This window comes from Balaenoptera ricei, chromosome 3, assembly GCF_028023285.1.
Source record: "Balaenoptera ricei isolate mBalRic1 chromosome 3, mBalRic1.hap2, whole genome shotgun sequence".
Classification (NCBI taxonomy): domain Eukaryota; kingdom Metazoa; phylum Chordata; class Mammalia; order Artiodactyla; family Balaenopteridae; genus Balaenoptera; species Balaenoptera ricei.
Window position 1 is genome coordinate 172411683 of NC_082641.1, and position 27722 is coordinate 172439404.

Sequence of the window (27722 nt, forward strand, 5' to 3'; positions counted from 1 at the left end):
AAAAAGAAAGACATGGGAGTTTGTTTCTCTGCTGCATTGTGCAGTGGCTGCCTTGACTCAGTCCTTCAGTGTGAGAATAAGCATCTTCCTCATATGGAGAAGACTGGGTGTTTTCTGTTACTTATAGCTAAATATAATCCCTCAATATGTTTTCAGTTGTGTTTGATTGTATGTGATTAAGAGTATGTACATTTTTTTGTCGAACAAATGCTTCTGTAGTTGTTTCATAAACTTTTCTAAGCCGTAGTATGCTAACAAATTTTCATTTCCTGAGAGGATATATTAATATATCTCATGTTAATTATAGGTTTTCAAATGATCTTTGCAGTTTTCTTCATTTAATCATTATACATTGAGTCAATTTTATTGTTTACATATAAGTTCAGGTATTTTTTCTCTCAGGCAAATTTTATTTTTTATTCTCTTATAGTTAATTTTATCATGAAACTAATTTCTCATTCATTCTTAATACCAAAAACATAGATCATGGGTTTTTTTGGTGTCATCCTTCCATTGATCCTCAGGATCATACCTAAAGTCAAAGAGGCGGGTGTAATGAATTCTAATAAGCAGAATGACCACAAGTACACATGACTGCGGGGTGTAACATAAAAGGTTGCTAGGACTTTTGAAGGATTTTGGCTCATATTGGATGATTCGATTGCTATTCAAGGTACCAAGATGTTTTTGTGTATTGAGTGCTATGAGGAGGTAAACTTATTTTGTCATTGGTAATCGTAAACCTTTCTAGAAGACAAAAACAATGTAGTGGAACTAAACTTAATTCATGAGAAGCCCTAATCAGTCATATTAGTAAGAAGAGGGATATATTGGTCATTTCTATAATTTGGAATTGTCACTTTTATCATTTTTAGAGACATGATTACAAAACACCCTTATTCTTGTCTTGATTTGTCATGGTCCCTGTGTACCTTATCTCTTCAACAGGATAAGACTGGACCTTGCAGTGAATGCAGGCCAACTCCTGGTCCTATGGAACAGCTTCTGCCTTTCCTACTTGTTATCTAAATATTGATGTGTTTCCCACAGTGTATTACACACCATTTACTATAAAGCACCTCAGTTAAAACATATGAATTCACTTCTTAGTATACCACATAATATTTTTAATATCTCCTTTATGACTCAACTAAGACCTATAAGTTTAGGTAAATTGTGAGAGAACATAAACCTAGCAGGTGAGAAAGACAGAACCTCTGTTCCAATCACATCTTTCTTTCTCAGAGACTGTACTCTTTTTTTATTTTCATATACTAAGGAAATTTTACTTTTTGAATTTATTTTATTGAAGTATAGTTAATTTACAATGCGTTAATTTCTGCTGTACAGGAAAGTTAGTCACATATATACATATATATGTATACACACACAGACATTCTTTTTCATATTCTTTTCCATTATAGTTTATCACAGGTTATTGAATATAGTTCCCTGTGCTATACAGTAGGTCCTTGTTGTTTATCTATTCTATATATAATAGTTTGCATCTGCTAATCCCAAACTCCAATCCTTCCCTTCTCACCAATCCCCTCCCCCTTGGCAACCACAAGTCTGTTCTCTGTATCTGTGAGTCTGTTTCTGTTTCGTAGATAAGTGCATTTGTCATATTTTAGATTCTACATATAAGTGATATCATATGGTATTTTTCTTTCAGAGACTATACTTTTGATGCTAATGTTTCAACATCCCTCATTGCCATGCAGTTTAGAGTCAAGGTACCTCATTTAGCACAGATAATCAAGGCACTGTATGATTTGGTTATAGCTGTGTGAGACAAACAACTTCTTGCAGTCCTGTTGCTTATATTTTTGTGGGAAAAGAGAGATGGTTAACAAATGGTAAAGCTTTGGTTTATAAGATGGAAATAAGGGCTTGGAAGGAAAGTGAAAAATGACATGTGATATAAAAGGCTGAGGTGTATACATATCTCTTCTATCCTGGTAGGAGGCTCAGTGAATGAAGATGTCATTACTAATCACTTATGTTTCTGCCATGTAATACATATTAAACACTCTTCAGGAACTGCTTGAGTGTGGAAGTAGAGGGGGCAACATAGAACATCCTGCTTTTCTTGACTAACATAAAGATTCCCCATAAAGATAAAGATATGGATGTGGTTCATTTTCATTTTTGCAGTCATTACAAATTTTGTTTGTATAATATGTGGTCATGAGTGTGGACATTGTAATCTGGGACTGGAGACTTCCTGTTGATTTGGGCACAGATATTTCCACCATTCAGTCTAGGTTAGGGTTAGGGTTGTGTTTAATATCATTTGAGAGGATTTTTATTTTTATATAAATATTCAAAATATTGTACTATTTGGCATTTTCAGTTTACTGCTGTACAGACTAACACAGTGTATACCCCATTAAGCTGTGGAGTTCTTCTCAACTGGAGAAAGAGTTGTATTTATCTGCACCATTGTAGCCCATCCTGAGTTTATTCTATGAGTAGGTTTCCACTGTACTTCTCAGTGGAAACACCAAAAAGAGCTGTGCTTCTTTAGAGGAAATCATTCAAGGTATAATTGAGATGACCTGCAGAGAGAGAGAGCATATCATTTTAAGTAATACCCTAAATGGGTCTAAAAGGAGAAGTGGGAAATTTTCAATGCCTTCCCATTGCACGGGTGGCTCGGGTTCTTTTGTTTCAGTGATCCACAATCCATAGGCTGTTTTCCTATTCACAGGTGGGAAACAACAGTAACAGCTTCGAAGTTTAAAACAGTGAAGGAAATTCAATCTTTTCCTCTTTTGAAAAAAATGTTACCTTATGTATTGAAGGGGTTTCATTAAAATGGGTACCACAAGAGTGTTCTTTTTGGGGTGATGGATATTTTCCATCTTTTGATGACAGTATTACTATACATTTGTGAAAACTCAACAAGTATACTTAAAATTATATAACAAGCGTTTTCATATGCTAGGAGAATGTTAAACTCTCCTGAACTTTGATTATGTGTTCAACTCTTTTTTTCCACCACTGTGGGATCTTTCTTAGGAAGAACTGAAGGGCCACAAGAGACCTTTCTTACAACCCTGTCTTAATTGAAAAAACACCCTCTAGGGCTACACCTGCCCTCGCCTCATGCATATAACTAGGAGTGAAGTGGGAGGGTTCCCAGATCTCTTTTGAGTTTAAGTCGGGTTCCTCGGACAGATCTGTTGAAATACTGTGGTTCTGAAACATAAAGGTGTATCCCAAGTGGGATCTTCCTGGGGACATCCTCATCTGTGTGCATCAGCATCATTTCCTTCATGGCCATCCATAGACCATTTCCCCCTCTCAAGCCTACTCTGTGCTTACTTACGTGGAAACATCTTTAGAAATTCACACATGTCTCACTCTGGAAAATTCTTCTGAGGCAACACCAGGGAGCTGTGAGTTGCGAGGCTGACAGAAGCAATTGGCAGAACCCATGTCACGGGCACATTCCATCAGCCACAGAGACCATAGGCATCACATGTTTATCAGATTTGCTTGCTTACTTATTCGTACAACACTAAAAAGTAACTGGCCTCGAAGTGGGAAACAAGTAGCTGTAGTATTTTTTGAAATAACACTCAACATTATCTCCCCACATTGCTTTATTATAGAGGCTTTAGCAGCCTACTATTATGCGTCCAAGAGTCTTTAAACCATCCATGGTGGACATAAGTTACGTAAGGCATTCTTATGCCAGAAACTATTCTTAGTTGTTACTGCACGCAAATACAGACCCCACTGCTGGCAGCTGAGAGTCTTTGTGTAATGGAAGACCTCCAGGGCGTGAGCTGATGATCCCTTAAAGTCACCTTCCCATTTGACATTGGGTCATAAATGCGGGGCCCCTCAGGCTTTCTAACCAGAGGCCTTCTCTTTGAACATATATTGGTATTTACAGAATAGAACCAAACATGGTGCTGCTGGCATATCCCATCCAGAGGAGGAAGTGTGTTGCCCTGTTCTCTGATGGATGCCATCTGTTTTGAAGTAGGTCACTTCTTTTCTAGACACATTGGCCATTTGGGGAGTCACTTGGGGTCACATGAGTGACCAGGTAGTTCACATACTTTATATAGAGTGTGCCGTCACCACACCTGACGGGGTCCACTGCAGAGATGCTGCATTTTGTCTCTAGGTCAAACAGGCCATCCGAGATGGAAGATTGGACCCAAGCATCAGATGGATTAGTCAAACTCCAGGCAATCATGCTAGCAGTAGAGAATTCCCTTGCCAAGACGCAAACTCATCTGCACATTGTTACAGATCCTTTGGCCATTGCCCATGATCCACCTGTTTGATTACACCAATAACAACTCCTTATCCAAGGTTTCCCCCTTTGGCATAAAGAACTCTGAGATTAACTTGCCTCACAAAATCCATGTACAAATCAGCGCCATCCTTACTCTTCACATATTAAACCCTAATCTGCAGAGGCTCATTTCACTGTTCAGAGCAATAAATTTACTCAACTTTCTGACCACATACTTGTGCCTGAGCTCTAATGGTATTAAATTTGACCTGTGAGTAAATGGTAATCTATAACCATTTAGTGGCCTCTAATCTTTCTTTTTTTTCTTTTTTTTTTTCGTCTGCATTGCACAGCATGCGAGATCTTAGTTCCCCAACCAGGGATCGAACCCGTGCCCCCTGCAGTGGAAGTGCAGAGTCTTAACCACTGGATCGCCAGGGAAGTCCCAAGTGGCCTCTAATCTAAAGGTTAGGCAAAATTCAAGGGACTTCCCTCCTCTACCACGGCTAACTTAGTGACTGACCAATGCACCTGAGGTGAAAAAACATACCACTGGTAATATAACTGATGGACTTACTTTACAGACCAAGGAAGGGGTCCCTACAGCTTTTGACAAACAGACTTTATAGGGCCCCTCATCCTCTCTGTTGGCTACTTGTTATGCTCTCACCATGACCCAAGATACAAGGAGCCACCAAGACACACTAGAAATTATTGATATTATCAACTGAATTCTGGGAATACACAACACTGGGCTCTTGAAAAAGGCATTCAGAGGACCTCCCATAATGACCTCAGGTTATAACACTCATAGTGGCCTAATGACTTACTTATACCTTGCTTTCTTCTTTTTCTTTTTTTTTTTGCCACACTGTGCAGCATGTGGGATCTTAGTTCCCTGACCAGAGATAGAACCCGTGCCCCCTGCAGTGGAAGCATGGAGTCCTAACCACTGGACCACCATGAAGTCCCACCTTTCTTTTTTTTTTTTTATTTTTGGCTGCGTTGGGTCTTCTTTGCTGCACGTGGGCTTTCTCTAGTTGCGGCGAGCGGGGGCTACTCTTCGTTGCGGTGCGCGGGCTTCTCATTGCAGTGGCTCCCTTGTTGCAGAGCACAGGCTCTAGGCGTGTGGGCTCAGTAATTGTGGCGTGCGGGCTCAGTAATTGTGGCACACGGGCTCAGTAGTTGTGGCTCGTGGGCTGTAGAGTGCAGGCTCAGTAGTTGTGGCGCACAGGCTTAGTTGCTCCGCGGCATGTGGGATCTTCCCAGACCAGGGCTCGAACCCGTGTCCCCTGCACTGGCAGGCGGATCCTTAACCACTGTGCCACCAGGGAAGTCCCCACCTTGCTTTCTTACAGATAGGTCTTCCTCCTGTTGGAGCCATTAATTAGATTCAATTACCAGTCTTTGGAGCCTATTACTTTGTTCTGGTCATCAGGCTTACGGGCACCTTATAAGTAGAAGCCCTTCTATACTAGACATTTCTGTCAGAATGGTCACCTCTACAGGTCTTTGGTTTATTATCATAGTGCACTCTGGACACCACTGTTATATCCAACTCCCTGGTCCCCCTCCTACCATCACCCGTAGTCTGTGCAACCTGTGTGTCAATATTTCATTTTGGGCATGCTCCTTCAAAACCCTTCTGGCCCACCCAACACAAATGTGCTGTTTTTCTACCATTTGCACTCACATGCTCATTATCATAGGAGACACAGACACCGACCTGTGCACACATGATGTCAGTCAACAAACACATCATTTTTTAAAATTATTTATTTATTTATTTATTTATGGCTGTGTTGGGTCTTCATTTCTGTGCGAGGGCCCTCTCCAGTTGCGGCAAGTGGGGGCCACTCTTCATCGCGGTGCGTGGGCCTCTCACTATCGCGGCCTCTCTTGTTGCGGAGCACAGGCTCCAGATGCGCAGGCTCAGTAATTGTGGCTCACGGGCCTAGTTGCTCCGCGGCATGTGGGATCTTCCCAGACCAGGGCTCGAACCCGCATCCCCTGCATTGGCAGGCAGATTCTCAACCACTGCGCCACCAGGGAAGCCCAACAAACACATCATTAATGCCAATCATGATATGTCCAAGACACTCAAAATACAGGTAGCAGACAGCTAATGTCTTAGATGTTTTCCATGAAGAACAACTCTTTGGCAGCCATGGTAGCTGATGTTCACTTGGCTTTGGACTATTTATTAGCCAGCCAGGGAGAGTTCTGTTCCTGTAAAAGAGCTGTTTGCTGCACGTGGGTAGGCTACACTGTCAAGGTGCCACCTATTACACGACAAATGAGACAACAAATTAAAAAATAACATTTTGAAAATATATGAACATAATTCTGGAGTCATACTGACACATCCCTGTATCTCTACTACACCCTGCGATGACTAGATTCAATTTTTTTTTTTTTGAGGCTTCGTCATCTTTTTTTTTTTTTTTCTAGCCGCACCACACGGCTTGTGGGATCTTAGTTCCCCAACCAGGAATCAAACCCAGGCTCTCAGCAGTGAGAGCACAGAGACCTAACCACTGGACCGCCAGGGAATTCCCGAGGCTTTGTCATCTTAATTGTAATATGTACTTGTGCCTTACACATGGCTTTTCAATTAATATTCTAATTTATTTAAGTGAGATGTTTCATCATTCAGTCAATAAACCTCAGGAGTGAACTTTAATAAAAGACATTGGCCTCAACTTGATATTGGAGTCTTAATTGCTTCAGATACCTGCTCACCCTGCCTGGCTCACAGTGAGTTAAATATTTACAAAGGTTGACACGTGAGCCTTTTATTTTTGTGGCAGCATGTAGGAGGGCCAAACATTGAAACCCTGCAGCTTCTACCCCTACATGCATTAAAGGGCCAGCACATTCTCCTTTGCACAAGCCATCTGAACCCACTTACCCTTGCCCTACTCTCCTTTGAAAGTACTCGAGTAATAAACGTTTTTCTGTTTTCTGATGAATGTGACAACATTACTATGGACAACAGATCCCAGTTTAGGTAGCGTGTTAATCCTGCCCCCAAATACTGCAGTGGTAACACAGACAGTAACCAATGGATAATGTCTTTTGGGTGACAAACAGGTGTTCAGTGTAGGGAATTTTTATAAGATGAGGAGAGAAACCCAAATAGAAAGATCCCAATGATAATGTTTTATCATTGGTCACAAAAGAAAAACTTTGAAACCACCCGCGTGGGCACTAGCAGTAGAATCAATAAGTGAAAATGATTTAGTCTCAAAAGGGAAAAATATAGAGCAACAGAGGTGAGTAGATGGATTCTGTTCATCCTTCTCATTTTTAGAACAAAAAAATACTGAACAAACCAGAAATCCACACCCCTTCTTAGATCCATAAGATTTTTTTGGCCATGCCGCACGGCATGTGGGGTCTTAGTTCCCCGACAGGGATCGAACCCATGCCCCCAGCAGTGGAAGCGTGGAGTCCTAACCACTGGACCGCCAGGGAATTTCCTCCATAAGATACTTGAGGTTATACGGTAAACCAGTGCCCCCCAAACGAGAGTTGGTTGAGTATAGAGAATTACTGAAAGCAGAAGCCACTGGAGCCAGCAACTGCTAGGCACTCATAAAGTATAATAGAATTGCTGGATACACAGTATAGACTAGCTTGAGAGTTAAAAGCTCTAAGAGGAGCCAGTCTTCTGGAGCCCCCAAAAATTCGTTAGTTTTTCCTACAGGAGCCCAAGCAAGTTCTCAGTGGGAAGATTGGGGAAAATTGACTCATGATCCAGGCAGGAAATGGGGGGAAAACATTTTGATACAAACACAAAGCATTGTGTTCTCTGTAACTGAGGTCATCCCTCAAGGAAAACTAATTTGCCTAAGTCTTATCTGACTGGGGAAAGAGCTGCCAGACAACTTCCTGACCCTTCAGGTTTTTGATCTAACAAAAGGTGAGGAATAAAAGCCAAGAACCTCTCTGATATACAGAGTCCAGGGATTCTCTCCCCCCAAAACATAACAGGTTTAATCATAACATGAGAACATTTTCCCATCACACACCTGACCACCATATCAACAGGGTTCCAGTATAAAAAGAGTGGATTAAAACAAATACCAGACACAGGCTCTGCCTGTAAGTGAATTTCTAGGGATACCCAAACACAGTAGCAGAGAAAAATACAAGGATACTAGAGGATATTGAAGCCCCTGACACTTACCACTGCAGCAAATATTAAACATAGTCTAATTCTGGAGTTCCCTGGTGGCCTAGTGGTTAGGATTCGGCGCTCTCACTGCCGTGGCCTGGGTTCAATCCCTGGTTGGGGAACATCCTGCAAACAAACACACAAGCAAAAACACAAAACAGTCTAATTCGTAGTCAAGGAAACATGAAACATCACACTAAAGGCCTATTTACCTCAGCTCTTATTGTGAAAACTCATAATATTTGGAATTTATTTATTTATTTATTTATTTATTTATTTTTGGCTGCGTTGGGTCTTCTTTGCTGCACGCAGGCTTTCTCTAGTTGCGGTGAGCGGGGACTACTCTTCATTGCGGTGCGCGGGCTTCTTATTGCGGTGACTTCTCTTGTTGTGGAGCATGGGCTCTAGGCACGCAGGCTTCAGTAGTTGTGGCACGTGGGCTCAGTAGTTGTGGCTTGCAGGCCCTAGAGCACAGGCTCAGTAGCTGTGGCGCACGGGCTTAGTTTCTCTGCGGCATTTGGGATCTTCCCGGACCAGGGCTCGAACCCGTGTCCCCTGCATTGGCAGGAGGATTCTTAACCACTGCACGACCAGGGAAGCCCTGGAATTTATATAACATATGTGCTTCCTGGTTTCACTTCTTGGCTAAAATTGTTTTGGTTTAATTTTTCCATAAGCAAGCATTTTGAATATTTTCCATAGTCTCATGGTCCCTGGTCAGGTATTAGCCAACGGGAATTTCAAGCAGAAAACAGGTAAATGTTGGATTTGAAAGCAGGAGAGATAGATATCTTTCCATGTACATGCACATTTGAAGAGAACATAAAATAGGTGTTTTTTTTTTAATTGGAGTATAATTGCTTTACAATGTTGTGTTAACTTCTGCTGTACAATGAAGTGAATCAGCTATATGGATACCCATATCCCCTCCTTCTTGGACCTCCCTCCCCACCCCCATCCCACCCATTTAGGTCATCACGGGGCATGGAGCTGAGCTTCCTGTGCTTTATAGCTTGTTCCCACTAGCTATCTATTTTATTCATGGTAGTGTATATATGTCCATCCTAATCTCCCAATTCATCCCACCCTCCCCTTCCCCACCGTGTCCACATGTCTGTTCTCTACGTCTACGTCTCTATTCCTGCCCTCAAATAGGTTCATCTGTACCATTTTTCTAGATTCCACATATATGCGTTAATATGAGATGTTTGTTTTTCTCTTTCTGGCTTACTTCACTCTGTATGACAGACTCTACGTCCATCCACATCTCTACAAATGACCCAATTTTGTTCCTTTTTATGGCTGAGTAATTGAAGAGAGAATAGGTTTCTTTATGCTTCAAACACTGTAAACAGATAAACTGCAAAAACAATAAACATGGGTTGGAAGGTGGACCAAGATGATGGAGTAGCGGGATGTGGAGCTCACCTCCCCCAACAAACACATTTAAAATACATCTACATAAGGAACAGTTCTCACAAAACACCAAATGGAAATTGGCAGAAGAGCTCTTTTTTTTTTTTTGCCACACCGTGTGACTTGCAGGATCTTAGTTCCCTGAGCAGGGATCGAACCCGGGTCCTGCAGTGATAGCGCCGAGTCCTAACCACTGGACCACCAGGGAATTCCCCAGAAGATCTCATACAACTAAACCTGTAAAAAGATCCCCACATACGGCCTTTCCTGGCATTCCAGTGGTTAAGACTCCTGGCTTCCATTGCAGGGGGCACAGGTTCTATCCCTCATCGGGGAACTAAGATCCCGCATGCCACGTGGCATGTACAAAAAAAAAAAAATAGGCATCAAGATAGGACTGGCTCCCCTAGGAGGGAATCTGTGAAGGAGGGAGGGTCCGCATAGGCAGGGCCTCACTGTGTGAAACCCCATTGCCTGCTGGGAGGTGCACCGGCACAGAGAGAGGGGCTGGAGGAGCCTGGACTCTGCTTACAAGGCGTGTGCATGCTGGCTTGCCAGCAATCAGAGTGGAGAGGTTGGCGCTGAGGGCTGCACTTCCCAGCCCAAAACCCACGCCGGTCCGGTCTGCTAGTAAGCACGATGGCCCCTGGGAGAGGACTCTGCCTAGCTGCTCGGGGAACAGCCTGGAGGGCCAGAGGTGTGGTCTGGAGCCCGTTGTCAGCATGCACGTGGCAGGGGCGGGGCTGGCATAGGAGCCCATTATCAGCTGCCCAAGGCAGTGGTGGGTCTGGGAATTTGTTGGCGGTCCAGTGGGTAAGACTGGGGCCCCTGGGTTTGATCCCTGGTTGGGGAACTAAGATCCCACAAGCCGAGAGGGACAGCCAAAAAAAAAAAAAGGAAAAGGCAGGGGTGAGTCCAGCAGTAGAGGACTTTGTTGGCCGCACACCAGGCAGTGGGTGGCAGTGTCACAGAATCACATGTCTCCAGGAGGGAGCGCTCTGGTTCCACCCACCTTACACCACAGCTTGGAGCTGCATCTGGGGCAGACAGGTCCTGGGAGAGCCCTACCACAGAAGGAGCCCAGGTCCCAGGTGGCAGCACAACCACTTCCTGAAGCCACAACACCCTGGTCCCCAGCACCAGCCTAGCACTAGGTCTGGGACAGACAATGGAGAAAGGGATGTGACCTTGGGCTGCTTCTGGGCAGAACTGCAGAGGCGTTCATGGGTGATGCATAGGTTCACTGTGACCACACGGGCCTCACTTGCTTTAGTGCTCATCTCCTCGGGAACAGAGCACACATTTAAGGGCAACAGAGCCTTATTGAACCCAACCCTTAGGGCTTCTACCCCAACAACTGCTAAGCAGACCCCACCCCCAACAGGGCTTTGACAGCACTTAGCAAAGAGGAGGCCCAACCCAACATCCAGTGCAGGTGCTTGTCGCCACAACACCTGTCACACCCCCTAACAAGGGGATAACGGCCAGCACACTCTAAGGAAAGATGTGGCTGGCATCCGTACCAAAAACAGCCCTCAAACCAAAAATATTGGACTCACGCAATCTACACAGGGACTCTCCCACATAAAAACAGTCGTTTGAGGGCTTCCCTGGTGGCGCAGTGGTTAGGAATCCGCCTGCCAATGCAGGGGACACGGGTTCCAGCCCTGGTCTGGGAGAATCCCACATGCCGTGGAGCAGCTGGGCCCGTGTGCCACAACTACTGAGCCCGCGCGCCCTAGAGCCCGTGCTCCACAATAAGAGAAGCCACCGCAGTGAGAAGCCCGCGCACCACAGCCAAGAGTAGCCCCCGCTCGCCACAACTAGAGAAAGCCCTTGCACAGCAACGAAGACCCAATGCAGCCAAAAATAAATAAATAAAATAAATTAATTTAAAAAAAAAAAACAGTCCTTTGAGACCACAGTAGGTAACTGTTTCTCCTAAATTCATAGAAGCAGAGAAATGTAAGTAAAATGAAAAAGCAGAGGAACTACTCCCAATTAAAAGAACAAGAGAGGGCTTCCCTGCTGGCACAGTGTTTGAGAATCTGCCTGCCAATGCAGGGGACACGGGTTCGAGCCCTTGTCCGGGAAGATCCCACATGCCGCGGAGCAAATAAGCCCATGTGCCACAACTACTGAGCCTGCACTCTAGAGCCTGCGTGCCATAACTACTGAAGCCCGCGTGACTAGAGCCCGTGCTCCGCAACAAGAGAAGCCACCGCAATGAGAAGCCCACGCACTGCAACGAAGAGTAGCCCCCGCTCGCCACAACTAGAGAAAGCCCACACACAGCAACAAAGACCCAACACAGCCAAAAATAAATAAATAAAATAAATTTATTAAAAAAAAGAACAAGAGAAATCCCCTAAAAGAACAAATAATGAAACAGATCTCACTAGTCTACTAGACCCCAAGTTCAGAAAGGAGGTAATAAAAATGCTAAAGGAATTAAGAAAGATTATTTATAGAAAAGCAGATAACTGTAGCAAGGAACTAGAAACTGTAAAGAGGAAACAGTCAAAATTAGACAACTCAATTGCTGAGATAAAAACCAATCTAGAAGCAATGAATAGCAGACTAAATAACACAGTAGAATGAATAAGTGATCTGGAAGATAGAATAATGGAAATCACCCAATCATAACAGCAGACAGAAAGACAAATTTTAAAAAATGAAAGCAACATATGAGATCTATGGGATAATATAAAGCATGCCAACCTGTGCATAATAGGGGTTCCAGAAGAAAGAGAAGGGGATTGAAAAATGTATTTGAAGAAATTATGGCTGCAAACTTCCCAAACCTAAAGAAGGAAATAGATGTCCAGGTATAGGAAGCACAGAGGGTCCTAAACAAGATGAACCCAAACAGACCCATACCAAGACATATCATAATTAAAATGGCAAAAGTTAAAGATAGAGGATTCTAAAGGCAGCAAGAGAAAAACAAAGAGTCAGTTACAAGGGACCCTGCATAAGGCTATCAGTTGATTTCTCTGCAGACACTTTGCAGTCCAGGAAGGAGTGGCATGATATATTCAAAATCCTGTAAAGGAAAAACCTGTCATGTAGGATACTCTACCCAGCAAGATTACCATTTAGAATAGAAGGAGAAATAAAGAATTTCTTAGACAAGCAAAAACTAAAAGAATACAGCAACACTAGACCTAACCTAAAAGAAATATTGAAAGGTCTTTCCTAAATAGAAAAGTAGCATGAATCTATAGGAAAGGGAAAATCACAATAGGAAAGGCAAATATACAAAGGGATTGAAGATCATTTAATAAGCCAGTACGTAGATTAAAAAACAATCAAAAAATTTTTGTAAAAGCAATTATAACTACAATTAACAGCAAAAGGGTAAACATGAAGATGTAAAATAGGACATCAAAATCACAAAATGTGGAGGAGGGCAGTAAAAAATGTATTAATATATCTTTTAGAATATGTTTGACTTTATATGACAGTCTAAAGCAAGTAGATATAGTTATGGGTGTCCTGTGGCTAGTGCTGGCTCACTGGTGGGTAGAGCCGGGTCCCAGGATCTCTGGTTGCAGGGCCCTGGGGATCCTAGAGCTGGTGTTGGCCCACTGGTAGGCAGGACCAGTTGGTGGCACAGCTGGCTGCAGTGTCTGGGGTTTCCCAAAGCTTGTGTCAACCAGCTGGTGGTGGGACCAGATCCCTGGGCGGGTGGCTGAGGGACCTGAGGTGTCTCAGAGCTGGTGCTGGCCTGCTGGTGGGTGGGCTGGGCCCTGCTACAGCATGTTGTAGGGCTATGGTAGTTCTGTGCTAGTGTCTACCCACTGGTGGGCAGGGTTAGTGCCCAGGAGATCCTGGGGCTGGTGCCCATCCACTGGGGGGTGAAATCAGGTCCTAGGGCTGGTGCTGGACCACTGGCAGGCAGGGCTCATCCTGGAGTCTCTGGCTGAAGGGTCCAGGGGTCCCAGAGCTGGTGTCAGCCTATTGGTGGGTAGGGCCAAGGCCCAAGGGTTTCTGGGGCTAGTGCTGGCTCACTGGTGGGTAGAGCCCTATCCTGGGAATTCTGGCTGCAGAGCTCTGAGAGTTCTGGAGCTGGTGTTAGCCTGCTGATGGGCAGTGCTCGTTCCTCACACAGCTGGCTGCAGGGCTCAGGGTGTTCCAAAGCTTGTGTCAGCCTGCCGGTGGGTGGAACTGGATCCCGTGGCAGCTGGCTGAGGGGCCCCAAGTGGCTCAAAGCTGGTGTTGGCCTTCTGGTGGGCAGGCCGGGGCCCAGGGAGTCCTGGGGCTGGTGCCAGCCTGCTAGTGAGTGGGCTGGGTCCTGCCACAGAAGGCTGCGGGGCTGCAGTGGTCTTGGGACTGGTCATGAATGCAGGACCCTTCAGGCTTTCCAACCAAAGGTCTCCTCATTAAATATACATTGGTGCTTACAGAATAGTCAAAAATGGCACCTCTGGCATATCCCACCTAGACAAGAAAATGTGTTCCTGTATTGTCTGATGCAATCCATTCTGGAAGAGGCCAACTTTCTAGGCACATTATCCACTTTGGGAGTCACTTGGGAGCAGATGAATGACCAGGAAGTTGGTATTTTTTATGGACAATGTGCCATAACCAGTTCTGATGGGTTCCATTGTGGAGATGCTGCATTCTGTCCCTAGATCAAACGGGCCATCCATGATTAAGACTGGACCCAGGCATTAGACTGGTCAAAATCCAGGCAACCATGCTAGCAATAGATAAGTCGCTGCCCAAGAATCGATCTAACTCACCTGCACAGTGTTAGAGATCATTTGGCCATTGCCCATGATGTACCTGTCTGGTCTCACCAATAAAAACAAGGTCGCCCCCTTTGGCATTAAGAACTCTGAGAATAATTTGCCTCACAATACCCAAGTACAAATCAATGCCACTGCTTATACTGCACATATTAAACCTCAGTCTGCAGAGGCTCATATCATTGCACCTGAGATCTGATGGTATTAACCTTGGCCCTGTGAGCCCCTGTAATCCATAACCATGTAGAGACTTCTAAAGTTAAGCAAAATTCAAAGGACTTCCCTCTTCTGCCATGGCTAACTTAGTGACCAACCAATGATGCATTTGATGTGAACAAACACAACACTGATAATATAATCAAGGGACATACTTTCCTGACCAAGGAAAGGGTCCCTACAGCTGATGGCAAACAGACTTTCTTTTTTTTTAAGGAAATGGAGATCCATTGTTTTTTTGTTTTGTTTTGTTTTTATAAATTTATTTTATTTATTTACTTTTGGCTGTGTTGGGTCTTCATTGCTGCACGTGGGCTTTCTCTAGTTGCGGCGAGCAGGGGCTACTCTTCGTTGCGGTGCATGGGCTTCTCATTGCAGTGGCTTCTCATTGCGGAGCACGGGCTCTAGGCATGAAGGCTTCAGTAGTTGTGGCGCATGGCTCAGTAGTTGTGGCTCACAGGCTCCAGAGGGCAGGCTCAGTAGTTGTGGTGCATGGGCTTAGTTGCTCCGCAGTTTGTGGGATCTTCCCGGAGCAAGGCTCAAAACCATGTCCCCTGCATTGGCAGGCAGATTCTTAACCACTGCGCCACCAGGGAAGTCAGAAAGTCAAACAGACTTTCTAGGGCCCCTCACCCCCTCTACTGACTACTTGCTATGCTCTGACTATGGTAGATACTTGTATAGAGTAATTACTCATTCTATCATACGTGAACCTACTGAAACCGAAATGAAATGACTCACCAAGACACTCTATATATTATTGATATTATCAACTGAATTATGAAAAACAAAACACTGGGTTCTTGAAAAAGACATTCGGTAGACCTTGTACCTCTCTTACCACCCTAGTATACAACCCTCATAGGTTATCTTAATACCCACTTAAACCTTGCTTTCTTAGAGTTAGGTCTTCCTGCTGCTTGAGGCATTACTTAGATTCATTCCCCCAGTCTTTGGGGCCAATAACTTGGTCTGATCATCAGGCTTACTGGCACCTTATAAGTAGAGGCCTTTCTATACCAGACATTTCTGTCGGACTGGTCACTCATGCAGGTCTTCAGTTGATTGTCATGGTGCACCCTGGCCACCACTGTTTTATCCCACTCCCTGCTCTTCCTCCTAACATCACCTGTAATCTGTGTACCCTGCATGTCAGTATTTCATTTTGGGCACCCTCCTTCAAAATCCCTCCAGCTCATCCAACACGAATGTGCTGTTTTCCTACCATTTGCACTCAGGTGCTCACTGTAGTGAAAGTCACTGGCACTGACCTGGTCACACATGATGTCATTCAACAAACACACCATTAATGCCAATCGTGAAATGTCCAAAACACTCTAATTATAGGTGGCAGACAGCTAATACTTCAGATGTTTTCCTTGAAGGAAAACTCCTTGGCAGTCATGGTAGCTGATGACCACTTGGCTTTTGACTATTAGCCATCAGAGAGAGTTCTGTTCCCCTAAAAGCGTTGCTGGCTGCATGTGGGTAGGCTCCACTAGCAAGGTGCCCCAGGAACACAACAAATGAGACAACAAATTAAGATAAGTAATTGCAAAACGAAGCAACCGACAAGAGGTTAATCTCCAAAATACACAAACAGCTCATGCAGCTCTATATCAAAAAAAGAAAAAAAAAAACTCAACCAAAAAATGGGCAGAAGCTCTAAATCCAAAGAAGACATACAGATGGCCAAGAAGCACATGAAGAGATCCTTACCATCACTAATTATTAGAGAAATGCAAATCAAAACTACAATGAGGTATCACCTCATGCCAGTCAGAATGGCCATCATCAAGAAGTCTACAAACAATAAATGCTGGAGAGGGTGTGGAGAAAAGGGAACCGTCCTACACTGTTGGTGGGAATGTAAATTAGTACAACCACTATGGAGAACAGTATGGAGGTTCCTTAAAAAACTGAAAATAGAAGTACCGTATGATCCAGCAATCCCACTCCTGGGCATATATCCGGAGAAAACCATACTTCAAAACGATACATGCACCCCAGTGTTCATTGCAACACTATCTACAATAGCCAAGACATGGAAGCAACCTAGATGTCCATCAACAGAGGAATGGAAGAAGAAGATGTGATATATATATATACAATGGGAAATTAATCAGCTGTAAAAAAGAATGAAATAATGCTATTTGCAGCAACATGGATTGACCTAGAGATTATCATACTAAGTGAAGTAAACCAGACAAAAACAAACATCATGTGATATTGTTTATATGTGAAATCTAAAAAAAGTGATACAAATGAACTTATTTATAAAACAGAAACAGACTCACAGACTTTGAAAACAAATTTATGGTTACTAAAGTGGAAACATGGGGGGAAGGGATAAATTAGGGGTTTGGGATTAACAAATACACACTACTATATATAAAATAATCAACAAGGACCTACTGTATAGCACAGGGAACTCTACTCAGTATTCTGTAATAGCTTATATGGGAAAATAATCTGAAAAAGAATGGATATATGTATATGTATAAATGAATCACTTTGCTGACACCTGAAACTAACACAGCATTGTAAACCAACTGTACTCTAATGTAAAATAAAAAAATTTTTTTAAAGGGCAAAAAATAAAATAAGTAATTACATTACTAAAATATTTGAACAGAATTCTGGAAGTATACTGACACTTACCTGGCTCTCTCCAACACCCTGGGATAACTGAATTCAAATATTTTCTTCAGGCATTGTCATCTGAATTATGTTGCTTGTGCTACATATTTCTCCAGCAAAGATGGGTCTATTTGGGATCAGCAGAGAACCACAATTCAGGGTCTGGAACTATGGCAAGCCATAGGCAAGTCCCCACACAGCAAGGAAAGAACACTTTCAGAGAGAGGGAAAGGAAGATGGGAGGCCTGTAGGAAACAAAGAGTCCATGGCTTTTCATTGAATGAGTCCTTGCCAGGAACCAAGAGGAGTCTTCTTTTTTTCCTGTTGGGCTTGGCTATGTCCTAGAATGTGAGAACTCTCCCTTCTGGTCTCTCAACTCTATTTTAATTGTGGTTTCTATTTGTTAATTTTTTACAGAGATGTGTCATCATTCAGTCAGTAAACATTAGGAAAGACACTGACTTCATTTTTCATATCTGACTCAATCTGCTTGAGACAACTGCTCACCCTGCCTGGCCCACAATGGGTAAACAAGTTAGGAAGGTTGACATATGCCCCTGTCTTTTTTGTGTCAGCAGGTAGCATGGTCCAAACTTGAAAACCTACAGCTTCTACCCCTGTACACATTAAAGGGCCAACCCATTCTCCTTTGCTCAAGCCACCTCAAACCACTTACCCTACATTCCTTAGAAAGTACCTTTGTGTAATAATTTTTTTTTAATTTGCTTATGCATGTGGCGACAGCAGTCTTAACATCTGATTCATTTTAGGTAGGGGGTTGATCCTGCCTCCAAAGGGCAGGGATAAAACAGAAAGTGGTTACAATGGAACATGTCTTTGGGGTTATAAACACACATTCAGGGTAGGGGATTTTTAGAAGATGAGGAAAAGAAATCCAAATACAGATATCCACGTATGATAATGTTTTTAGATGCATTGGTCACAAAAGAAAACCTTTGAAACTTCCTTCATGGGCTCTAGCAGTAGAATGAATAAGTAAAAATGCTGTAGTCTCACAAGTGAGCAACACAAGTGAATGGATGATTTCTGTTCCAATATATAAAAACTCAGAGTGATCATTCTTGTCTTCACAACAAGAAAATACCTGATGAACCTGAAAAGCAATACCTGTTCTTAGATTTAAGAGAGATTTGAGATTACATGGCATACCAATGCTCCCAAAAATGAGAGACAGGTGAATACAGAGAATAACCACTTACCTGGAGGAGAAACAACTGGAGTCCACAAACTCTAGGAGCACAGAAACTGTTAACAATGAATTTACTGGAGACCCAGATTGGACTCGCTTGAGAGTTAAAAGCTTTAGTGAGTTGAGTCTTAAGGAACCCCACAAACTAATCAATTTTTCCTGCAGGATCCGAAGCAGGTTCTCACCTTGAAGACTGGAAAAAATGACCTCATTCTTCATGCAGAAAATGATAAACACACAAAGCATTCTGTTCTCTGTAACTCAGGCCATTCCTTAAAGAAAACTTATTTGCTAAAACCTTATCTTATTGGGGAAAGAGGACAACTCCCACACCCTTCAAATTTCCTCTCTACAAAAGATGAGGAATAAATCTTTTGCCGAGAAACTGTTCTGAAGTTTATAGTCAAGGGATTTTGTCCCACCAAAACATTACAAGTTTAATCATAACATAAAAGAACATTTTCCCACCCAAACACCTTCCCACCATATCAACAGGGCTCCAGTATAAAAAGAGTGAATTGAAACAGAGAGTTGCTAGACACAGGCTACTTAAGATAGGCTTTCTAGGGATACCCAAACAGGACACTCATATGCAGTATAAGTAGTAGTAAAAGGGAAGTTTATAGTGATAAACATCTATATTAAGAAAGAAAGACATCAAATTAACAACCTAACACCTCAGAGAACTAGAAAAAGAACAACAAACTAAACTCAAAGTACAAAACAAATCCTCTGAAAACTACAAAACATGGTGAAAGAAATTAAGAAATGTATAAATAAATGGGAAAACTCCCAATTTCATGGTTCAGAAGACTTCACATTGTTGAGTTGCTGCTACTCCACAAAATGATCTAGAGATTCAACACAATACCTATCATAATCCCAGCTGTAATCTTTATAGATATTGGCAAGCTGTTTCATAAATTTATGTGGAATTTCAAGGGAACTAGAATAACCAGACCAATCTTGAGAAAGATAAACAGGAAATTCCCTGGTGGTCCGATGGTTAGGACTCCGAGATTCCATTGCCAAAGGCCTGGGTTCAATCCCTCGTCAGGGAAATAAGATCCCACAAGCTGCTCAGTGCGGCCAAAAAAACAAAGTAGTAGTATTAACATTTCCTGACATCAAAGTGTTACCGAGCCCAAGCTCTCGCTCTTCTCGCGGCACGACAGGCCAGTGAATCGGAGACAAGGAACACGACTCTATTTGGAAAGCCGGCCGATGGAGAAGATGGCAGACCAAAGTCTCAATATAACCATTTTATTGGGGTTTGGATGCCAGTTTCTTTTATAACACAGAGAGGGGGAGGAGATGAGGAAGTAAAGTAAAAAGGCCATAAGTTTTGCAAATATCACCTGGAGGGGATGTGTTAATTTCTTCTTCCTTGTAGCCATCCACAGGTGGACAGGTTCCGGGTGTTTCCCTGAACAAAGGCACTTTGGTTCAACATTCAGGCAGAGGGGCAGGGTTCCCCGAGGCAGGCCATTATGTATAGACAGTATCCTTTTAGTGAACAAAAGCAGCGGAAAACAAAGGTTGAAGTAAAAAAAATAGATCCAAGGTGTAGTCAGATTTGGCTCTTCCCTGTTACAAAAGCATTATACTAAGCAAAAGTAATCAAGATAGTGTGAAACTGACACAAGGCTAGACCATACAGATTTATGGAACAGATTGAGAACTGAGAAATAAGCCCCTATATCTGTGGTCAACTGATCTTTGACAAAAGTACCAAAAATGGGGAAAGAATATTCTTTTCATAAATCGGTGCTGGGCCAAGTAGATAGCCATATGCAAAGAAAGAGGTTGTACCGTTACATCATACCATAATCAATAATTTACCAAAAAAGATCAAAGACCTAAACATATATAATAATAAAAAACATATAAACAATATAATACCAATAAAGATGTTAATAAATAGATAAATAAAATACTTAGATAAAACATAGGGAAAACTTTCTGGCCTTGGATTTGGCAAAATACTGCTAGATATGACACCAAGAGCAGTAATAGGTAGGAAATAGGAAATAATAGGTAGGAATAGGAAAAATAGGTAAATTGGACTTCATCAAAGTAATGACTTTTGTGCTTCAAAGGACACCATCGAGGAATTCCCTGGTCATCCAGTGGTTAGGACTCCGATCTTCCACTGCAGGGAGCACAGGTTTGATCCCTGGTTGGGGAACTAAGATCCGCATGACACTCGGCCAAAAAAAAAAAAGGACACCATCCAGAAAGTGAAAACACCCTTAGGAATCCTTGTGTGCTATTGCTGAGACTATTAAATTGTGTCGCCAGGATGAAAAGCAACATGGCAGTTCATCAAAAATTTGGAATTTAGTTACTGTTTGATCTAGCAACTCTACTTCTGGGTAAGTACTCAAAAGAATTAAAAGCAGGAACTCAAACAGATATGTCCACTCGTGTGTCTATTAGCATTATTCACAATAGCCAAAAGGTGGAAGTAACCCAAGTGTCCATAAACAGTGAATGGATCAAAAAAACTTGGCACTGGGGCTTCCCTGGTGGCACAGTGGTGAAGAATCCGCCTGCCAATGCAGGGGACACGGGTTTGAGCCCTGGTCCAGGAAGATCCCACATGCCACGGAGCAACTAAGCCCGTGCGCCACAATTACTGACCCTGCGCTCTAGAGCCGACGAACCACAACTACTGAGCCCAAGTACCACAGCTACTGCAGCCCGCACGCCTAGAGCCCGTGCTCCACAACAAGAGACGCCACTGCAGTGAGAAGCCCGTGCACCGCAACGAAGAGTAGCCCCCACTCGCCGCAACTAGAGAAAGCCCACGCGCAGCAACGAAGACCCAACACAGCCAAAAATAAATAAATTTATTTAAAAAAAAAAACAAACCACTAGGATGGCTGGAATCAAAAAGTGAGATAACAAATGTCAGGGGTATGGGGGGAAATTTGACCCTCATAAACGTGGTGCGAATATAAACTGGTGTAGCCACTCTCTAAAGCAGTCTTGGAGTTCCTCAAAAATTAAACCTAGCGTTACCATATGATCCATTAGTTCCTCTCCTAGGTATATGCCCAAGAAAAATACATGTTGGAACAAAAACTTGTACATGAAATTTATAGCAATGTTATTCATAGTAGCCAGAAGGTGAAAACATACCAAATATCCATGAACAGATGAATATATAAACAAAACATGTTTTATCCATCCAATGGAATATATTTCAGCCATAAAAATGAATGAACAATTGATACCTGCTACAACACAGTTGTCCCTTTTTAAAAAATTATGCTACATCAATGAAGTCAGTCACAAAAACCATAGATACTAGGATTCTTTTCATATGAAAACCCTGAAAAGGCAAATTTATAGAGACAGAACATAAATTAGGCGTTGCCTAAGGCTGGGGTTTGGAGGAGGAAGACGGGACGATTGGGCGGTGACAGATAAAGGGGAGACAGTTTTCTTTTTGATGTGACCAAAATGTTCAAAAATTGTGGTGATGATTACATTTATCTGTAAATATACCAAAACCCACTGAATTATACACTTTAAAGTGGTGCAGTGTATAGTATGTACATTATATCATAATAAAGCTGTTGAAATAAGTAAATAATTGCATTAAGCACTTTGCAATGCAAGAGTTTTGCAATCCAGTCTCTTCAGCATCTTGGAGTTTCCAGGTTAACACATCCATCACCTCACATTGTTTGTGTGTATGTGTGGTGAGAATTCTTAATCCCCCGTCTTAACAAATGTACAGTATAGTATATGTAGATCAGAAAATCATCACATTGTAATCTTTAAATATAGACAATTTTATTAATCAATTATACCTCAACAAATCTGGGGGCGGGGGAAGAGGTTCCAGGTGCATCTCAAATTTACATAACGATTTATTGTTTTCTTATATTAGTGAAAATAGGAATCAGTTGTCTTTTTTTTTTTTTTAAAGGAATTCCTTTATTTTTATTATTTATTTATTTATTTTTGGCTGAGTTGGGTCTTCGTTTCTGTGCAAGGGCTTTCTCTAGCTGCGGCAAGCGGGGGCCACTCTTCATCGCGGTGCGCGGGCCTCTCACTATCGCGGCCTCTCTTGTTGCGGAGCACAGGCTCCAGACGCGCATGCTCAGCAGTTGTGGCTCACGGGCCCAGTTGCTCCGCGGCATGTGGGATCCTCCCAGACCAGGGCTCGAACCCGTGTCCCCTGCATTGGCACGCAGATTCTCAACCACTGCGCCACCAGGGAAACCCGGAATCAGTTGTCTTAGGGATATTATAGTCGCTTACATTTCAAGTTCTCTAGGGACAAAGGCAAAAACTAATCTAAAATAAATTTCCTCACCTGAGAATTTAATGAATACATCTCACACCCTGTGCTTAGACTCTAGAGAGTCCTTGAGCCCAACTAGGACTGTAGGGTTCAAACTTCCCACCAGAGCCAAGTGCTTGGGATTCCTTCTCTTAAGTACCAAATGAGTGGGGTTGGACCACGGATGGATGGAAGAAGGCTCAGCGCTGTCAAGGATCAAAGATTAAAATGGATGGAATTCCCTGGCGGTCCAGTGGTTAGGACTCCGTACTTTCACTGCCGAGGGTGCAGGTTCAATCCCTGGTCAGGGAACTAAGATCCCGCAAGCCACACAGCACAGCCAAATTTTAAAAAAATAAAAAAATAACTTAAAACTGAAGATTACGATGAAGCCAGATTCTTTATTACAGATGGTGAGGTCACATTTCAGTTTCTGTGTTTCTGAAAAAGGGTCACAGTTCCATGAGTGGCCTCCCAGCCTTACACCAAACCCTTGAGAAATAAAATACTGCCTGCCTGCCGTGTCAGTAAACAAAGGATGTTACATTTATCAGCAACTGCAGTGAGCCGGGGAGCCCTGAGGGAACTCAGGAAGGAAACAAAGAATACCTGCCATCTAGCAGCCATCAGACTGCAGCCACTCCCAACAGTGGTGAGCCCTGAAGAAACTCAGGATGTGAAAACATAGGACACTGTAGCTGAGGTACACATCAAAGGAATGATTTCAGTGAGTCCAGACTCTTGCATCTTCCCATATATAGAAAAGTGCTAAATTCCTTAACTTGAGATATCTAGTTTTCTTTTATTAACAGTAATCTTTTGTTCCTACTACCTGCCCTTTGTTGCAAAACTCCTATATATCCTAGCTACCCCCTCGCCTCCTCAGAGCAATCTTCTCAGGGTTGCTTAAGATGCTGCCTCCCAGGCTTGAAGTCCTCAGTATGTCTGCCGAATAAAACATAACTCTCAGCTTTTAGGTGGTGAATATTTTTTTAGTCGACACACTTGGCCCCTAAAGAACACAAGACCCTCTTTTCCAGTGTGGCCAGGTGTTGGGTTGCACCCTGCAGGTTTGCAAACCCATTAACTGCCCAGTCTCAAGACCAAAGAAAGAACCCGGAATCAGCCGTAGAGAAATCAATGGTTTAACGGATACGGGATCTTACACGTCTGACGCAGAAGGCTCCTGGAGCTACACCCCACGGTAGACAGCAGATGTCAGGCAGGACAAGGAGCAGTCTTCGTTGGGTTTTCCAGTTATGGAGGAAACTGACCTCAGATTGGCTCCTCAGTTACCAGGAAACCTCACCACCCCTTTGATAAACTATGAAAGTGGAGATAGTCTGATCTGAAGATTAGAACAATCAGTAGCCGGGGGCAAGCGCCTAAGCATTTACTGATTAGGCTCCAAGATTAAGAGGGAGGATCAGTCATGTGAATAGGGTGTAGGTGAAGCAGGGCCTGGTAGAGCAGGGGATGTACAGAGAGCAAGAGAACAGCCATCTTGGGTGGCCTGATCATACACCTGCCTGGGCTACCCTCATGCTCTGTGCTTAGTTGCTCCATTGGGAAACTCAGTCAGAAATTCCCTGCGCTCATGTGTTCATACAGAGCTGGGCGAAAAAGTTCTGTTTCAACGCAAAGGAATCAGGCTGGGTCAGGTTTCCGCCCCACCCGCTGCCCTCAGCACGGGTCGGGGCAGGGGCGGGGCGGAAGCTAGTTTCCAAGAGTCACACGTCCTCCCGCCCAGCTGTCACTCAAGCATTGGGGGATGCGGCCTTGCAAAGTGTCCAATCAGGGGCGCCGCTTGGGCAGGTGGGTGGGGCGACGCACCGCTCTAGCTCAGGCGTTTTCACTCCCTCAGGCCGGGCTAGCGATCCGGTTTCCTATCCTTCAATGACGGTGGTGGCAGTGCCTCGGAGTCTGTCGCGCTGTGACCTGCGGTGGTCGTGGGAGTCATAGGAAGGATTCAGAGAGACCCAGGAAACCTAAAAATGGTGAGTGTGGGTTACCAGGGTGCGGAGTTGGAGCGGGAGGGAAGGAGGCGTTGGCTGGAAGTGACCCGAACCAGCTGTGATGGTACCGGGCCTCCCCGCTGTCAACTCCGGGGTCTTGAGGACGCGAGTGGCGCCGCTCGGACCTCGGTCCCCTCCGTCCGGCAGCGTGGGGGCGGGGCCGGCAGCCGGGACCCCGGTGTCCTGTCCCGTCACTGCAAGCCGCGGCTTCGGCCCCGGCCCCGCAGCCCCACGTCCGCCCCAGATTGTGTGGTGACCACCGGGAGGGTCATCAGGGGACCATCGTGACTCGGTCTCCGTGGTTCGTGCGTGAGAGGAGCTGTGGTCTGGGGGGTCCCCAGTCCTTACTTTCTCCCAGGGGGCACCCGTTTTCTCCTTGAGTTTTCCAATTATTTGGGTAGCAGAGTCTCAAGTCCACGACCCTGTCCCCTCAGCCTAGCTCTTTCTAGGGCTGGTAATAAATCCCTAAATTTTCACAATGCACCCCACATTCCCAAAGCCATTTCCTTCTCTGATTCACAGCATCGTTATCAACTATTTGTGCTCCGTGGTACATTTCAAACAGACCCAGCATTTTAACTGTTTATCATTTTCCCCCAGAGCCCTGGATGGCCCTTTTTTTTCCAGTTTACTTTTGTCTGTGGCTGTTTTCCATGAGAAGAAAGCAAAGAATAACCTCCTGGAATTAGGTTGTTCAAAATCCTTGTGCCTCTCCTCCCAGACTCATTCCTGGGCACAGACATCCTATGGGTGGAGGTTCCTCTTTAAAACTTCCCTGGGTGATACGTGCTGTCAGCGTTGGCCCTCCCTGGGATTGTCACCTTTAAAAGACTTATTCATGTATTTAAACATCGTTTTTCAATCAGATAAAATGTATTGAATCAATACAGCTTCAAAGACAGTAGTATAAAATATTTCCAAAGAGGCAAAAGTGAATTTCAGAAAAAATAAAATATTCCAGGATTACATTCCATTTACAAATTCTTGTTTTGCTTTTTTTCTTCCCCCAAGCGTGTGTAGTAAGTTTCTGAGGACTGTTCTTTACTTTTGGGTGATTTCAAATGAAATTCTCAGATTGTGTGGTGTCTGCTGAGACTTGCAGACCAAGTGTTCAAGTGCGATTAATTATTTTCAAACCAGTTTCTTGCTTTGGAAATAATCGTTAACTGACATCTTTTCTTCTGCAAGGAGTAGATATTTTGTGTTTTCTGGTTGAACTAGTAACAGTGGCTTACAATTTTCTTATCTCCTTTCCACATAAATGATGGGTTTAAATTATTTTGCTGGATTGTTCAAACACCAGGTTTGTGTCAGTTAAAACATCAACCGTGTTCCGAAGCACCTCCAGTGCAGAGCAGAGGGCTATAGTCAGTGATCCACGCTTCCTTGAGCCTGTAAAGAGAAGGACTTGCAGGCCCAGTTGTTCTTCCTGGGGAGCCTCCCCTGCAGGTGTCCTACCTGCTTACACCCATCACACAAGGAGACTTAACGCTGAGAGAAGCTACAGAGCCCTGGAAAGTGGGGGGTGCACCTGCAAGGAGGTGGGATTGATTCCCTTTCTGAGGTTGTAGTTGTGGTTCCATAGGCCTAGACATTTCTAGACGTCGTGTTTGAGTTGTGCATCCACAGTGAAGGTGCACTCAGTGTAATTTGTGCACATTAAGAGAGTCTGTTACGATCACATCCTCTGTCTTGTAGACAAAGGGTTTATGAATTTGAGTCAGAACCTTAAATTGGATCAGGCTGACAGTTTCCTCACTTGTGAAACTAGAACCTAGTGGAGGCAGGACTTCCATGCTTACAGGACGCGGGAGGGCATGTGGAGCTCCCAGAATTCATTCATGTGGCTCCTCAGCTGTCCCTACCCTCCTTCTCCAGCGACTAACCCACTCTAGGGGTTATATCTTAGACCCCAAGTCTGGGAATTCGGTCATATTTCTGAAAGTGGGTTTTTCTTCTGAACTGTAGCTAGAAGACTGCTTATCTGTGTTGATTCCAGTATTTGTGTTTCTTTTGTCGCTGTTGTTGTTGGAATCTTTTATTACTTCTGTGACAATTTTTAATCCAAAAATGGTATTTGAGTACCAAATTAAAACACTGTGATTTTTAATGGTGGTTTATAGCAGAGCAAACAATTTTATTTTATTTTATTTTATTTTTATAAATTTATTTATTTATTTATTTATTTATTTATGGCGGTGTTGGGTCTTCGTTTCTGTGCGAGGGCTTTCTTCAGTTGCGCGAGTGGGGGCCACTCTTCATGGCGGTGCGCGGGCCTCTCACTGTCGCGGCCTCTCCGTTGCCGAGCACAGGCTCCAGACGCGCAAGCTCAGCAGTTGTGGCTCAGGGCTTAGTTGCCCCGCGGCATGTGGGATCTTCCCAGACCAGGGCTGGAACCCATGTCCCCTGCATTGGCAGGCAGATTCTCAACCACTGCGCCACCAGGGAAGCCCACAATTTTATTTTATACAATTTTAAAAACTATACAATTTCTCCTTTTAAGGTGAGTTCCCTCATGCAAGTTCTCCAGGTTTATTGCAGTCGTATGTGTGTGTGTGTGTGTGTGTGTGTGTGTGTGTGTGTAAGAGGTGGCTCTGTTTTGTTCTGGGGTTGGTCCCAAACCAGGTAGAGTTCCAATGCGTGAAAAGCTTTAAAATTCTACCTTAAGGAGGTTTAATAAGCCAATATCAATTTCCAAGTACTTTGCAAAGATTGTTAAATTTTTCACATAAATAC

General features: G+C 43.6%; 1 protein-coding gene across 1 annotated transcript in view; it reads left to right on the forward strand.

Moving 5' to 3' along the window:
- LOC132362974 (zinc finger protein 709-like) overlaps positions 1-27722 on the forward strand; it is a 45946-nt gene that overhangs the window by 4568 nt on the left and 13656 nt on the right. Inside the window, exon 2 of the mRNA XM_059918217.1 lies at positions 24836-24968. Coding sequence (XP_059774200.1) covers positions 24966-24968 — 3 coding nt within the window. The 5' untranslated portion in view covers positions 24836-24965. The remainder of the gene's footprint in view (positions 1-24835; positions 24969-27722) is intronic.